Here is a 17,250-nt window from a genome sequence, read left to right on the forward strand (position 1 = left end):
TGTGCTTTGGTGTACAAATGTTTCATCCACCACGCCAATGTGGGCGGGCCGATTACTCGCCAATGCTAACAGCTCATTCAATCAGCACATTAGCTTCTTTGATTGATTGATTGAGACTTTTATTAGTAGATTGCACAGTACAGTACATATTCCGTACAATTGACCACTAAATGGTAACACCACAATAAGTTTTTCAACTTGTTTAAGTCGGGGTCCACGTTAATCAATTCATGGTGTGATTTGTGTGATTTTATTTATTTTTTTAGTCTGTTACACCATTATTCATATTTACCTTGTTTCTTATGGACATATTAGGTTCAACATACAAAACCCAAAACCAGTGAAGTTGTCACGTTGTGTAAATGATAAATAAAAACAGAATACAATGATTTGCAAATCCTTTTCAACTTATATTCAATTGAATAGACTGCAAAGACAAGATATTTAATGTTCGCACTGAGAAACTGAACATTTTTTTGCAGACAATCATTATCTTAGAATTTAATGGCAGCAACACATTGCAAGAAATTTGGCACAGGGGCATTTTTACCACTGTGTTACATGGCCTTTCCTTTTAACTTTTGATGCACAGCTTAAGTTGTTCAACAGTCCGGGGTCTCCGTTGTGGTATTTTAGGCTTCATATTGTGCCACACATTTTCAACGGGAGACAGGTCTGGACTACAGGCAGGCCAGTCTAGTACCCGCACTCTTTTACTATGAAGCCACGCTGTTGTAACACGTGGCTTGGCATTGTCTTGCTGAAATAAGCAGGGGCGTCCATGATAACGTTGCTTGGATGGCAACATATGTTGCTCCAAAACCTGTATGTACCTTTCAGCATTAATTGTGCCTTCACAGATGTGTAAGTTACCCATGCCTAAGGCACTAATACATCAACATACCATCACACATGCTGGATTTTGAATTTTGCGCCTATAACAATCCGGATGGTTCTTTTCCTCATTGTTCCGGAGGACATGACGTCCACAGTTTCCAACAAACAATTTGAAATGTGGACTCGTCAGACCAAAGAAGACTTTTCCACACAGACACCTATATTAGCGTCCCTTCACTGGCTCCCAGTGCGTTACTGAATCAATTATAAACTCCTACTATTTGTTTTTAAATGTCTAAACAACCTCGCTCCAGCATATCTCTCCGACTTCCTTCAGCCTTACTGCCCCCCCCACCCCACCCCACCCCCACCCCCCCGATCAGCCGATCAGCCGATCAGCTGCTACTGACGGTCTCTGACACAAAGCAGAAGCTTAGAGGTGACAGAGCTTGCGCCGCTGCTGTTCCCAAGCTCTGGAACGACTTACCACTGAGTGTTAGACAGGCCTCCTCTCTTCCTGTTTTTAAATCGCTCTTAAAAACATACTTTTATTCCATGGCTTTTAACACTGAGTGATCTCCATCTTGCTATGGCGTCCCACAATGCACCTGCTGTGAACCTGCTTTTATATCTCTGTTTGTGTTGTGTTGTGCTTGCTCGTTTCTCTTGTTATCTTTTAACCTGCTCATTGTACAGCACTTTGGCTACCCCTGTGGTAAAGTTTAAATGTGCTTTATAAATAAAGTTGATTTGATTTGATTTGATTTGCATCAGTCCATCTTAGATGAGCTCAGCCCGGGTTGTCCAGAAACTTAAAGGGGAACATTATCACCAGACCTATGTAAGCGTCAATATATACCTTGATGTTGCAGAAAAAAGACCATATATTTTTTTAACCGATTTCCGAACTCTAAATGGGTGAATTTTGGCGAATTAAACGCCTTTCTATTATTCGCTCTCGGAGCGATGACGTCACGTCGGGAAGCAATCCGCCATTTTCTCAAACACCGAGTCAAATCAGCTCTGTTATTTTCCGTTTTTTCGACTGTTTTCCGTACCTTGGAGACATCATGCCTCGTCGGTGTGTTGTCGGAGGGTGTAACAACACGAACAGGGACGGATTCAAGTTGCACCAGTGGCCCAAAGATGCAAAAGTGGCAAGAAATTGGACGTTTGTTCCGCACACTTTACCGACGAAAGCTATGCTACGACAGAGATGACAAGAATGTGTGGATATCCTGCGACACTCAAAGCAGATGCATTTCCAACCATAAAGTCAAAGAAATCTGCCGCCAGACCCCCAGGAAAAGTGAGCGGATGAGGGTATGTCTACAGAATATATTAATTGATGAAAACTGGGCTGTCTGCACTCTCAAAGTGCATGTTGTTGCCAAATGTATTTCATATGCTGTAAACCTAGTTCATAGTTGTTAGTTTCCTTTAATGCCAAACAAACACATACCAATCGTTGGTTAGAAGGCGATCGCCGAATTCGTCCTCGCTTTCTCCCGTGTCGCTGGCTGTCGTGTCGTTTTCGTCGGTTTCGCTTGCATACGGTTCAAACCGATATGGCTCAATAGCTTCAGTTTCTTCTTCAATTTCGTTTTCGCTACCTGCCTCCACACTACAACCATCCGTTTCAATACATGCGTAATCTGTTGAATCGCTTAAGCCGCTGAAATCCTAGTCTGAATCCGAGCTAATGTCGCTATAAACTTGCTGTTCTATCCGCCATGTTTGTTTGTATTGGCATCACTGTGTGACGTCACAGGAAAATGGACGGGTGTATATAACGATGGTTAAAATCAGGCACTTTGAAGCTTTTTTTAGGGATATTGCGTGATGGGTAAAATTTTGAAAAAAACTTCGAAAAATAAAATAAGCCACTGGGAACTGATTTTTAATGGTTTTAACCCTTCTGAAATTGTGATAATGTTCCCCTTTAAGGCTTGGCAGTTCGAACACTTGGATTCTTCCATTTCAATCACTGCTGTTGTGTCATTTGGCAAAGCACCCCCCCCCCCCCCCACCCCCACCCCTCAGCTCCTTTTCCATTTTCCAGCTGTGGCTACAGATTTAGCTTATCACCACCAAGAGCTGTTTCTTTGTGGACTGACACAGCACTAAAAAAATTCTATGCAAAATGTAATAATGTGTTTGTTTGTGGGAATAGTCATATAAATTGTTGATATTCCATGGTGGGCTTTTAGGAACCTGTGGAGGACTTGGACCCAGAGCACGTCCTTAACCTTCAGTTAGACTCTCGACTTCACGTCATCTCCGGTGGGACCAAAGTGGTTCAGCATAGCCCCCCTTTAAAGGCCAGTGTTGGACTCAAACGTAAGCGGAGGAATGTTTACGTATCTGCTCAAGATATGATCTCACAGATTGAATGGCTTTTTTTAATTGCATGTGCAGCTGTGGACAACGGTTGTGTTGCCTACGTCCTGAGAACGGGATTCTACACCTCTCAGGTAAGTGTTTCTTCTTCATTCCCCTTTCAGTCAGGTGAATCCAACCGTCCTCTTGAAACCGCTGTGCACGCAGGGCAAACTTTTGCGCACCATCCTCTTTGGCGTGAAGAGGGTGACGGCGAACAACCTGGAGACATTCATCTTCATCCTCTTCCTCCTCGTGTTCGCCATTGCGGCCGCCTCCTACGTGTGGGTGGAAGGTGAGGTTCACCGTCATGACAGGTGCACAACAAAATGGAGTGTGTTGTGTTTTAAGTACTCTGTGCGCCTCCTCTCTTCAGGGACCAAGGACCTCAGCAGGAATCGTTACAAACTCTTCCTGGAGTGCACTTTAATCCTCACATCAGTGGTTCCACCAGAACTCCCCATTGAGCTTTCCCTGGCTGTGAACACATCTCTTATTGCCTTGGCTAAACTATGTAAGGAATTGAACCTCTTGTTAGCACAATATTGGCAATAAATGTTAAAAAGGGTGTCATACTTTGTGTGACTTCTTCGGGACGCAACAACAAAACAAGTGGAAAAACGACACACTCAGTAATTATTTTTAAAGTTCACCGATAGATTAATCACAGAATATTAGTTTGCATGCAAATGTTCAATCACTTGCTTTATCTCTTATTGCCGTGGCTAAACTATGTAAGGAATTGAACCTGTTGTTAGCACAATATTGGCAATACATGTTAAAAAGGGTGTCATACTTTGTGTGACTTCTTCGGGACGTAACAACAAAACAAGTGGAAAAACAACACACTCAGTAATTATTTTTAAAGTTCACCGATAGATTAATCACAGAATATTAGTTTGCATGCAAATGTTCAATCACTTGCTTTATCTCTTATTGCCGTGGCTAAACTATGTAAGGAATTGAACCTCTTGTTAGCACAAGATTGGCAATATATGTTAAAAAGGGTGTCATACTTTGTGTGACTTCGTCGGGACGCAACAACACAACAAGCTGAAAAACGACACACTCAGTAATTATTTTTAAAGTTCACCGATAGATTAATCACAGAATATTAGTTTGCATGCAAAATGTTCAATCACTTGCTTTATCTCTTATTGCCTTGGCTAAACTATATAAGGAATTGAACCTGTTAGCACAAGATTGGCAATAAATGTTAAAAAGGGTGTCATACCTTGTGTGATTTCTTCGGGACGCAACACAAAAACATGCGGAAAAACGACACACTCAGTAATTATTTTTTAAATTCACAGATAGATTAATCACAGAATATTAGTTTGCATGCAAATGTTCAATCACTGTGGCTTTATTTCTTATTGCCGTGGCTAAACTACATAAGGAATTGAACCTGTTGTAAGCACAAGATTGGCAATAAATGTTAAAAAGGGTTTCATACTTTGTGTGATTTCTTCGGGACGCAACAAAAAAACAGGCGGAAAAACGACACACTCGGTAATTATTTTTTAAATTCACCGATAGATTAATCACAGAATATTAGTTTGCATGCAAATGTTCAATCACTGTGGTTTTATCTCTTATTGCCGTGGCTAAACTATGTAAGGAATTGAACCTCTTGTTAGCACAAGATTGGCAATATATGTTAAAAAGGGTGTCATACTTTGTGTGACTTTGTCGGGACGCAACAACAAAACAAGTGGAAAAACGACACACTCAGTAATTATTTTTAAAGTTCACCGATAGATTAATCACAGAATATTAGTTTGCATGCAAATGTTCAATCACTTGCTTTATCTCTTATTGCCGTGGCTAAACTATGTAAGGAATTGAACCTGTTGTTAGCACAAGATTGGCAATATATGTTAAAAAGGGTGTCATACTTTGTGTGACTTTGTCAGGACGCAACAACACAACAAGCTGAAAAACGACACACTTAGTAATTATTTTTAAAGTTCACCGATAGATTAATCACAGAATATTAGTTTGCATGCAAATGTTCAATCACTTGCTTTATCTCTTATTGCCGTGGCTAAACTATGTAAGGAATTGAACCTCTTGTTTGCACAAGATTGGCAATAAATGTTAAAAAGGGTGTCATACATTGTGTGATTTCTTCGGGACGCAACAAAAAAACAAGCGGAAAAACGACACACTCGGTAATTATTTTTAAAGTTCACCGATAGATTAATCACAGAATATTGGTTTGCATACAAATGTTCAGTCACTTGCTTTATCTCTTATTGCCGTGGCTAAACTATATAAGGAATTGAACCTGTTAGCACAAGATTGGCAATAAATGTTAAAAAGGGTGTCATACTTTGTGTGACTTCTTCGGGACGCAACAACAAAACAAGTGGGAAAACAACACACTCAGTAATTATTTTTAAAGTTCACCGATAGATTAATCACAGAATATTAGTTTGCATGCAAATGTTCAATCACTTGCTTTATCTCTTTTTGCCGTGGCTAAACTATGTAAGGAATTTAACCTGTTGTTAGCACAATATTGGCAATAAATGTTAAAAAGGGTGTCATACTTTGTGTGACTTCTTCGGGACGTAACAACAAAACAAGTGAAAAAACAACACACTCAGTAATTATTTTTAAAGTTCACTGATAGATTAATCACAGAATATTAGTTTGCAAGCAAATGTTCAATCACTTGCTTTATCTCTTATTGCCATGGCTAAACTATGTAAGGAATTGAACCTGTTGTTAGCACAAGATTGGCAATATATGTTAAAAAGGGTTTCATACTTTGTGTGATTTCTTCGGGACGCAACACAAAAACAAGCGGAAAAACGACACACTCGGTAATTATTTTTTTAATTCACCGATAGATTAATCACAGAATATTAGTTTGCATGCAAATGTTCAATCACTTGCTTTATCTCTTATTGCCTTGGCTGAAATATGTAAGGAATTGAACCTCTTGTTAGCACAAGATTGGCAATATATGTTAAAAAGGGTTTCATACTATGTGTGACTTCTTCGGGACGCAACAAAAAAACAAGCGGAAAAACGACACACTCTGTAATTATTTTTAAAGTTCACCGATAGATTAATCACAGAATATTAGTTTGCATGCAAATGTTCAATCACTTGCCTTATCTCTTACTGCCGTGGCTAAACTATGTAAGGAATTGAACCTGTTGTTAGCACAAGATTGGCAATATATGTTAAAAAGGGTGTCATACTTTCTGTGATTTCTTCGGGACGCAACAAAAAAACAAGCGGAAAAACGACACACTCTGTAATTATTTTTTAAATTCACCGATGGATTAATCACAGAATATTAGTTTGCATGCAAATGTTCAATCACTGTGGTTTTATCTCTTATTGCCGTGGCTAAACTACATAAGGAATTGAACCTGTTGTTAGCACAAGATTGGCAATAAATGTTAAAAAGGGTGTCATACTTTGTGTGACTTCTTCGGGACGCAACAAAAAAACAAGCGGAAAAACGACAAACTAGGTAATTATTTTTAAAGTTCACCGATAGATTAATCACAGAATATTAGTTTGCAAGCAAATGTTCAATCACTGTGGTTTTATCTCTTATTGCCGTGGCTAAACTATGTAAGGAATTGAACCTCTTGTTAGCACAAGATTGGCAATATATGTTAAAAAGGGTGTCATACTTTGTGTGACTTCGTCGGGACGCAACAACAAAACAAGTGGAAAAACGACACACTCAGTAATTATTTTTAAAGTTCACCGATAGATTAATCACAGAATATTAGTTTGCATGCAAATGTTCAATCACTTGCTTTATCTCTTATTGCCGTGGCTAAACTATGTAAGGAATTGAACCTGTTGTTAGCACAAGATTGGCAATAAATGTTAAAAAGGGTGCCATCCTTTGTGTGATTTCTTCGGGACGCAACAAAAAAACAAGCGGAAAAACGACACACTCGGTAATTATTTTTTAAATTCACCGATAGATTAATCACAGAATATTAGTTTGCATACAAATGTTCAATCACTGTGGTTTTATCTCTTATTGCCGTGGTTAAACTACATAAGGAATTGAACCTGTTGTAAGCACAAGATTGGCAATAAATGTTAAAAAGGGTGTCATACTTTGTGTGATTTCTTCGGGACGCAACACAAAAACAAGCGGAAAAACGACACACTCGGTAATTATTTTTTAAATTCACCGATAGATTAATCACAGAATATTAGTTTGCATGCAAATGTTCAATCACTTGCTTTATCTCTTATTGCCGTGGCTAAACTATGTAATGAAGCATGTGTGCTCATCCTATTTCCTCATTCTTTTTTTCATCCCCGTGTTTTGTAGATGTGTTCTGCACTGAGCCCTTCAGGATTCCTTTTGCTGGGAAAGTGGAGGTGTGTTGTTTCGACAAAACGGGAACGCTGACAAGCGACAGTCTGGTGGTGCGAGGAGTGGCGGGCCTCAGGTAACAACCCCCCCCGCCCCCGTACATCCCTTACTTGACTTGTTTTACAGCGGTGTTATTTAATAGACTTGCACGTTTACAACTAGGGCGGGAAAGGAGGTGATGCCTGTGTCCGAAATACCCGTCGAAACGCATCGGGTGGTAGCCACCTGCCACTCGCTCGTCACCCTAGATGATGGACAGCTGGTTGGAGATCCCCTGGAGAAGGCGATGCTGACTGCTGCTGACTGGACCCTCACCAAAGGTAGAAGCACGCGCTCCACTTTATTTTTAGCGGAATGCTGCAAAGTTCCGAGAGAAAACGGTATATTTGTGCCTCGTCTCATTCCAGATGAAAAGGTCTTCCCACGTGGCATCAAAACCCAGGGCCTAAAGATCCATCAGCGCTTCCACTTTGCCAGCTCCCTTAAGAGGATGTCAGTCCTGGCTTCTTACGAGAGACTGGGATCCACGGAGCTCTGCTATGTCTCTGCGGTTAAAGGAGCACCGGAGACACTCAGAACCATGGTACACATTAGCGCCATCCTTAGTGCCTCATTGCTTTGTAATTAGGGCCCGCATGGCCCATTGCATAAGGACTCCCAAAGGGAGTCCTTATGCAATGGGCCATAAAGACCTATTGAATTTGTAAGGTTTTAGTCTTTATTCTTCCGCCGCCACATTAAACTGTAATTTGACCCACTTAACATGCTTCAAAACTCACCATATTTGACCCACACATCAGGACCTGCGAAAATTACCTTTTTTTTTTTTTAAAAACGAACCCCAAAACTCAAAATTGCGCTCTAGCGCCCCCTAGGAAAAAAAAAACTAGACTGCCTATATCTCCCACTAGGAAGATCGGAGAGACATGAAACAAAAACCTGTATGTAGGTCTGACTTAGACCTAGTTTTCATAATTGTATATCATCGGGCAGAAATCAACAGGAAGTTGGCAATTCCCCCTTCAAGACAAAAAAGTACTAAAAACAGTCACTTTTGCCTCTTTGAGCTGTAATTTGACCCCCTTAACATGCTTCAAAACTCACCGAACTGAACACACACATCAGGACTGGCAAAAATTGCGATCTAATAAAAAAACCTAACCCCAAATCTCAAAATTGTGCTCTAGCGCAATTTTTTAATGAAACGCACAAAAAACTGCTCCTCGGATGAAAAAACTGACGAAACTGCCTGTAACTCCCACTGGGAAGGTCGGAGAGACATGAAACAAAAACCTCTATGTAGGTCTCACTTAGACCTACATTTCATAAATTGACAACCCCCAGCAAAAATCAACAGGAAGTTTGCTATTCCCCCTTCAAAACAATTTTTTTGTAAAAACCGGTCACCTTCCTTCAAAAACTATCTCCTCTGAGCGTGTTTGTCGTTTCGGCTTCAAACTAACACAGGAGAGAGATTAAACCCTTGTGTATAAAATAACAGAACAGCGTTTTAATAGCTGCTCCGGTTTTGATTTTATGACCCTTCAAAGACCCGCTGCGCTGATGCTGCTGCGCTGCTGTTTTTTTAAGATGGCTGCTTAAAAGCAGGAAGCACCAGCGTGCCCACACAATGCAGACAAGGTAGGTACACTAGACAAAAGTCTTGGGACACTTCAGACTAAAAGTAGACAAAAGTATTGGGACACTTATGACTATCACTGGACAAAAGTATTGGGACATTTAGGACTAGCACCTGCCAAATACGCGGGCCCGACCAATGCTGCTTGCAGCTTTAATTAGACTTGTGTTGTAAGGATCGACTGATTATGGCCGCATATCTGTATAGGTCTTTTTTTTTTTATTAGTAACTGCTTCTTTTTTTTTCTTCACAACTACAACAGAACTACCATGAGCAGATACAACATAAAATACCAGTTTTTAGTATATAAAAAAATATAACAACGGGTAAAGTAGATGTTGTTGTTTTTTCACAGCAGCGCTACGTCCTTCCCCCATCCCTTTTTCGCCCTCCTGCATTGACTCTTTGCTTACCTGTCAAAAACTCCTATTTTTTTAGACTTAGACTTTGACAAACTTTAATGATCCACAAAGGGATTGTTCCACACAGTAGCTCAGTAACAAACGATGGAAAGGATAATCCACACAAGGGCACAAAAAGAGGGCGAAAATAAAAGGTATAAAGTAGACTAAAAATACCATACTATACCATACCATAACAACTTTATATATAAGGCCGTTTAAAAACAACCACAGTTGAAGAACAAAGGGCTGTACACCACAAAGAAATAGAGGCAAAGGACAGACTAAAAAATAACATTTAAAACAAGTAAAATAAACATTGAAAAAGCAAATACAAATTACCCTAAGAACAATTTGTTAGATAAAAAGCAGTTAAAAACAGTTAAAGTTAAAAGTTAAAAACAGTTTAAAATGTACCATAGTAGCAAAATAAAATTTAACATACATGTAATATTTACATATTATACATACAGTATATAAAATATAATGATATATTATTATATTATATTAAATTTTTATACAATATATAAAATAATCTCTATTACCATGTACAATTTTGCATATTATGTTATTATATTAAATTTGTATATAACATATACAATATATTAAAAAAATCCCTATTACCATGTACAATTTTACAGTATATGTAACAGCTGCAGCAAAAAAAGGGCAGCATAAAATAAAGAGTAGATCCAGCAGAAAATATACATAATAAACAAAGAGAGGTAGATAACATAGAAGCGGTCAGGTAATAGATAAATATCATACATACAGTATATAAAATATATTGAAATATTATTATATTCTATTACATTTTTATATAACATATACAATATAAAAAAATCCCTATTACCATGTACAATTTTACAGTATATGTAACAGCTGCAGCAAAAAAAGGGCAGCATAAAATAAAGAGTAGATCCAGCAGAAAATATACATAATAAACAAAGAGGGGTAGATAACATAGAAGCGGTCAGGTAATAGATAAATATCATACATACAGTATATAAAATATATTGATATATTATTATATTCTATTACATTTTTATATAACATATACAATATGTAACAAATCCCTATTACCATGTACAATTTTACAGAATATGTAACAGCTGCAGCATAAAATAAAGAGTAGATCCAGCAGAAAATATACATAATAAACAAAGAGAGGTCGCTAACATAGGAGCGGTCAGGTAATAGATAAATATCTACCTTTTTGCCGGAAATCCAGTTTTTGTCTTTCTTTCCCAGCGTCTTCCCAGTTCTGTTTTCGTAGTTTTTTTGTGACTGCAGCAATGACGTCCACTCAACAAGCCTCGGCAACACTCTGAGGAAGGGCTCAAAGGAGCACACAGTTTCATGTTCTGTGATTCAGTCAAATAAAGATACATGGACATGGAGACGACAGAAAAGATATCGCTGCCAAAAATCCTAAATGTGTGTAAATGTCATGACAAATACTATAGGGGACTTATTAATAAGCGAAGAAGAGCAGGCAGGAACTCACACATTTTCACACTTTCTGTAACATCCAGGAAGAAATTATGTCAACCAGCTTGAAAAATGTAAGCTTTGTGAAGGAGCCCAGCATTGTTTTTAAATATTAGCAATATTATCGGGTTCCTCTCGAGGAAACCGTACCATTTATTAAATTTATAAACTTCTAAAAAAAAAAAAATCAGTAGCTGCCAAGTAGAGATGTCCGATAATATCGGACTGCCGATATCATCGGCCGATAAATGCTTTAAAATGTGATATCAGAAATTATCGGTATCTGTTTCAAAAAGTAAAATGTATGACTTTTTAAAACGCCGCTGTGTACATAGACGTAGGGAGAAGTACAGAGCACCAATAAACCTTAAAAGCACTGCCTTTGCGTGCCGGCCCAATCACAGAATATCTACGGCTTTTCACACACACAAGTGAATGCAACGCATACTTGGTCAACAGCCATACAGGTCACACGGAGGGTGGCCGTATAAACAACTTTAACACTGTTACAAATATGCGCCACACTGTGAACCCACACCAAACAAGAATGACAAACACATTTCGGGAGAACATCCGCACCGTAACACAACTTAAACACAACAGAACAAATACCCAGAACCCCTTGCAGCACTAACTCTTCCGGGACGCTACAATATACGCTACCCCTACCCCCACCCACACACCTCAACCTCCTCATGCTCTCTCAGGGAGAGCATGTCCCAAATTCCAAGCTGCTGTTTTGAGGCATGTTAAAAAAAAATAATGCACTTTGTGACTTCAATAATAAATATGGCAGTGCCATGTTGGCATTTTTTTTCCCCATAACTTGAGTTGATTTATTTTGGAAAACCTTGTTACATTGTTTAATGCATCCAGCGGGGCATCACAACAAAATTAGGCATAATAATGTGTTAATTCCACGACTGTATGTTTTGGTATCGGTTGATATCGGAATTGGTAATTAAGAGTTGAACAATATCGGATATCGGCAAAAAAGCCATTATCGGACATCTCTACTGCCAAGTTATTGAGATGTAGAGAAATCCCACATTTCTACCAATTTTTCCAGGAGATTTTCTATATTTTAAAATGCAAATGTTAATGCTCCTCTGATCCGCAACAATACAGGATTTTGTGCAATTCCCGAATGTTTTTAGTGCTAAATTCACCACGCATAAGACATAATGTTGCTACTGGTCCGACGTTTCCTAAAAAATAATGTAAGATAATAACCATACTTGCCAACCCTCCCGGATTTTCCGGGAGACTCACGAAATTCAGCACCTCTCCCGAAAACCTCCCGGGACAAATTTTCTCCTGAAAATCTCCCGAAATTCAGGCGGAGCTGGAGACCACGCCCCCTCCAGCTCAATGCGGACCTGAGTGACGTGTCGGCAGCCTGCTTTCACATCCGCTTTCCCACAATATAAACAGCGTGCCTGCCCAATCACGTTATAACTGTAGAATGATCGAGGGCGAGTTCTTGGTTTCTTATGTGGGTTTATTGTTAGGCAGTTTCATTAACGCAACAACACACAACAACAGCAGTCACGTTTTCGTCTACCGTAAAGCAGTTCGTCTGCCGTAAACAGCAATGTTGTGACACTCTTAAACAGGACAATACTGTCATCTACTGTACATGCATATGTGACAATAACATCTAGGGCTTTTAGAGAGTGCAGTGCACAACTGCGCACACAACAAGGAGACGAAGCAGAATGCATCATCAGAGAGGGTGTTCAGCATGGTTAGAAAAATAGTGACAGAGAATAGAACAAGGATGGACAATTCAACCCTTAACTCAACAATGAGTAGATGAGTGAAATGTGTACATAAATGAACACTGAAATTCAAGTATTTCTCTTATGTATATATATGCTGTATATACATATATATATATATATATATATATATATATATATATTAGAGATGCGCGGATAGGCAGTTATTTCATCCGCAACCGCATCACAAAAGTCGTCAACCATCCGCCATCCACCCGAACTAACATTTAATCAAAACCGCACCCATCCGCCACCCGCCCGTTGTTATATATCTAATATAGACGATGCAAGGCATTAGTGAGGTTATAAAGCTTTTGCCTGTTAAAGAAAGGAGACTGATCCAATGCAGCAGAGACATTCAATGCGTGCCCAGACGCACACCAGTGCGCAATCATCTGGGAGCCGCGCTGAGCGCACCTCCAAGCGCGCTCGCGCCACTCAAACTGCTGCAAGCAGCTGCGTTCTATCTTGTTTTAACATCCTGTGGCACTCTTCTGGGATCACGGCGGACGAAACTGCTCATGCTCAGGGTGTTTGTGGAGATTCGGGGTTTTGCACAAATGTGATGCACCATGTTAGATGTCCCGGTTTTGTGACTGTCGTAGACATAAACAGCGTCGCAGCTCTTGCAAATCACGTAGCCAGCATTACTATCATCCTGATTTACAACCTCATAAAAACGAGTCCACGCTGAACTTTTCTGGCATTTTTTTCCCCTGGTCTTTAGTATTCCCTTTTTTAGTTTGTCGCGTACCACGTTTGCTGCCGGCGTTGCCATCTCTTTTTTTTTTCTTCTTCTCTTGTGGTATATGCTGCAGGTGCCTGCTCGTTTTTCGTATGTGGGTAACAACATTTAACTATGTATATATATTTCCGAATTGGTTTAACTGCCACCCGCCTGAATCTATTTAAAATCTTTTTTTTTTTTTATTTCAACCGCCCGACCCGACCCGCGGATAAAATCTAATTTTTTTCAATTTCAACCGCCCGACCCGCGGATTCCGCGGTTATGTCCGCAAACCGCGCATCTCTAATATATATATATATATATATATATATATATATATATATATATATATATATCCATCCATTTTCTACCGCTTATTCCCTTTTGGGGTCGCGGGGGGCGCTGGAGCCTATCTCAGCTACAATCGGGCGGAAGGCGGGGTACACCCTGGACAAGTCGCCACTTCATCGCAGGGCCAACACAGATAGACAGAAAACATTCACACTCATATCCACACACTAGGGCCAATTTAGTGTTGCCAATCAACTTATCCCCAGGTGCATGTCTTTGGAGGTGGGAGGAAGCCGGAGTACCCGGAGGGAACCCACGCAGTCACGGGGAGAACATGCAAACTCCACACAGAAAGATCCCGAGCCCGGGATTGAACCCAAGACTACTCAGGACCTTCGTATTGTGAGGCAGATGCACTAACCCCTCTGCCACCGTGAAGCAGCGTATATATACATATATATATATATATGTGTATATATATATATATATGTATATATATATATATGTATATATATATATATTGCTAGAATTCACTGAAAGTCAAGTATTTCTTTTATATACCGTATTTTCCGCACCATAAGGCGCCCTGGGTTATAAGCCGCGCCTTCAATGAACGGCATATTTCAAAACTTTGTCCACCTATAAGCCGCCCCGTGTTGTAAGCCGCATCTAACTGCGCTAAAGGAATGTCAAAAAAACAGTCAGATAGGTCAGTCAAACTTTAATAATATATTAAAAACCAGCGTGATGTGGGCGCGCATGGAGTCGTATATCAACATGGACGGAGCTGCGTGAAAAAAGCCACCCGGCCTCTTAGCGTAAACTTACCATAACCACTCGCTCATCTTTTCTTCATCCAGCCATCCCTTCGAGTTAGCTTTTATGATGACGCCGGCTGGAAAGGTCTCTTTTGGCAAGGTCTTCCTTTTGAATATCACCATGGGTGGAAGTTTCTGGCCATTAGCATGGCAAGCTAGAACCACAGTGAAGGATGACTTCTCATTCCCTGTGGTGCGAATATTCACCGCACGTGCTCCCGTTGTATCCACAGTGCGGTTCACAGGAATATCAAAAGTCAGTGGAACCTCGTCCATGTTGATAAAAATGTTCTCTGGCCGGATCTTTTTTTACAGCTATCTTGTTTTTACAATATGCACGGAAAGTAGCCAGCTTTTCTTGAAAGTCTTTAGGCAGTTGCTGTGAAATAGTAGTCCGTGTGTGGATGGAGAGATTGTGTCTTTTCATGAACCGGATCCCTGTCGCTTAGTAGGAGCCATTTTGTGGTCTTTACAGATGTAAACACACAAAGGAAATGAAACGTAATATCCGCGCGCTTTTTCTTCTTCTACGCGGGCGGGTGGTTGCTTACAGTAGAAGAAGAAGCGCTTCCTGTTCTATGGGGGCGGGTGCTTACCTTGGCGGTTGCTTGCGTAGAAGAAGAAGCACTTCCTCTTCTACGGTACCGTAGTTGCGAGACCGAAACTTTATGAAAATGAATCTTAATATTAATCCATATATAAAGCGCACCGGGTTAAAAGCCGCACTGTCAACTTTTGAGTAAATTTGTGGTTTTTAGGTGCGGCTAATAGTGCGGAAAATACGGTATATACTGTGTATATATATATATATATATATATATATATATATATATATATATATATATATATATATATATATGAAATACTTGACTTGGTGAATTCTAGCTGTAAATATACTCCTCCCCTCTTAACCACGCCCCACCTCCCGAAATCGGAGGTCTCAAGGTTGGCAAGTATGATAATAACATAAAGCCTTGTCCAGCTGTTTACTTATGAATACTATTCATGTTTGAATAATTGTTATTAACCTCCTTAACTACTAATAATCTGTATCGATGTCATTGTGGTTGCAGTTTTCAAGGTGTCCAGAGAGTTATGACGAAGTGCACAAAGAAATATCCAGAGAAGGTGCAAGAGTGCTGGCTTTGGGTTATAAGGAGATGGGCCACCTAAATCATCAGCAGGTTATTTTACTCCAAAAATGGTAACATTATGTCGTATATTTTTTTCTAAACCTGGCTGAATCTTTGTGATCATCATAGGTGCGGGAGATGAGTCGAAATTTGCTGGAATGTGACTTGAACTTTGCGGGCTTCATGGTGGTATCGTGCCCCCTCAAGAGCGACAGCAAGGCGGTCATCAGAGAGATCCAAGAGGCGTCGCATCATGTGAGTTATTTCGTGCAATGCCTGCTTTTGCAAAATTGTAAGTACACGCTTGCTGTTTTTGTGCTCTCAGGTGGTAATGATCACAGGGGACAACCCCTTAACGGCGTGCCATGTCGCCAGAGAGCTCCACTTCATCCAAAAGGAGCACACGCTTATATTGCAACCAGGTCCCAACCATGGTAGGGGTTGACTTGTACACACAAGGCTTTTCACTGTATTATAGTCATCAACTACAACCTCGACGCTGTTATTTCCAGGCTGTTGGCAGTGGGAGTCAATCGACGGCAGCGTGCACGTACCCCTGCCGCCGCCCTCGGTCTCTTCATTTATTTGCCAGTATGACCTGTGCGTCACCGGCGAAGGTCTTGCGAGGCTGTGCTGCAACCCTCAGCTGCTGCACACCCTCTTGCCTCACATAGGAGTGTTTGCACGAGTCAGCCCCAAACAAAAGGTAGGACGAAAAGCACAATACCTTTGGTGCTCGTGAGAATTCCAGAGATTCAAGAGTAAATACGGTATCGAGCCGATCATAAAACTGTATTTTTTCCCTAGAAAATAGTCCGTGAAAAAGATGTTATGTCTTATATACGTGGTCTAGAGTTTTATATACAAAACCCAAAACCAGTGAAGTTGTCACGTTGTGTAAATGGTAAATAAAAACAGAATACAATGATTTACAAATCCTTTTCAACTTATATTCAATTGAATAGACTGCAAATACAAGATATTTAATGATCGAACTGAGAATTTTTTTTATTTTTTTTGCAAATCATTAACTTAGAATTTAATGGCAGCAAAACATTGCAAAAAAGTTGTCACAGGGGCATTTTTACCACTGTGTTACATGGCCTTTCCTTTTAACAACACTCAGTAAATGTTTGGGAACTGAGGAGACACCTTTTTTAAGCTTCTCAGGTGAAATTATTTCCCATTCTTGCTTGATGTACAGCTTAAGCTGTTCAACAGTCCGGGGGTCTTTGTTGTGGTATTTTAGGCTTCATAATGCGCCTCACATTTTCAATGGTAGACAGGTCTGCACTACATCTAGTACCCACACTGTTTTGCTATGAAGCCACGCTGTTGTAACACATGGCTTGGCATTGCCTTGCTGAAATAAGCAGGGGCGTCCATG

The 17,250-nt window shown here is 40.0% G+C and overlaps 1 protein-coding gene across 1 annotated transcript in view; it reads left to right on the forward strand.

The window, feature by feature from the left end:
- atp13a1 (ATPase 13A1) overlaps positions 1-17,250 on the forward strand; it is a 42,394-nt gene that overhangs the window by 9,976 nt on the left and 15,168 nt on the right. The window contains exons 7-17 of the mRNA XM_061982040.2: positions 3,048-3,177; positions 3,256-3,311; positions 3,385-3,511; positions 3,593-3,730; positions 7,538-7,658; positions 7,745-7,902; positions 7,990-8,165; positions 15,804-15,914; positions 15,993-16,118; positions 16,189-16,297; positions 16,376-16,569. Coding sequence (XP_061838024.1) covers positions 3,048-3,177; positions 3,256-3,311; positions 3,385-3,511; positions 3,593-3,730; positions 7,538-7,658; positions 7,745-7,902; positions 7,990-8,165; positions 15,804-15,914; positions 15,993-16,118; positions 16,189-16,297; positions 16,376-16,569 — 1,446 coding nt within the window. The remainder of the gene's footprint in view (positions 1-3,047; positions 3,178-3,255; positions 3,312-3,384; positions 3,512-3,592; positions 3,731-7,537; positions 7,659-7,744; positions 7,903-7,989; positions 8,166-15,803; positions 15,915-15,992; positions 16,119-16,188; positions 16,298-16,375; positions 16,570-17,250) is intronic.

This window comes from Nerophis lumbriciformis, linkage group LG24, assembly GCF_033978685.3.
Source record: "Nerophis lumbriciformis linkage group LG24, RoL_Nlum_v2.1, whole genome shotgun sequence".
NCBI classification, from domain to species: domain Eukaryota; kingdom Metazoa; phylum Chordata; class Actinopteri; order Syngnathiformes; family Syngnathidae; genus Nerophis; species Nerophis lumbriciformis.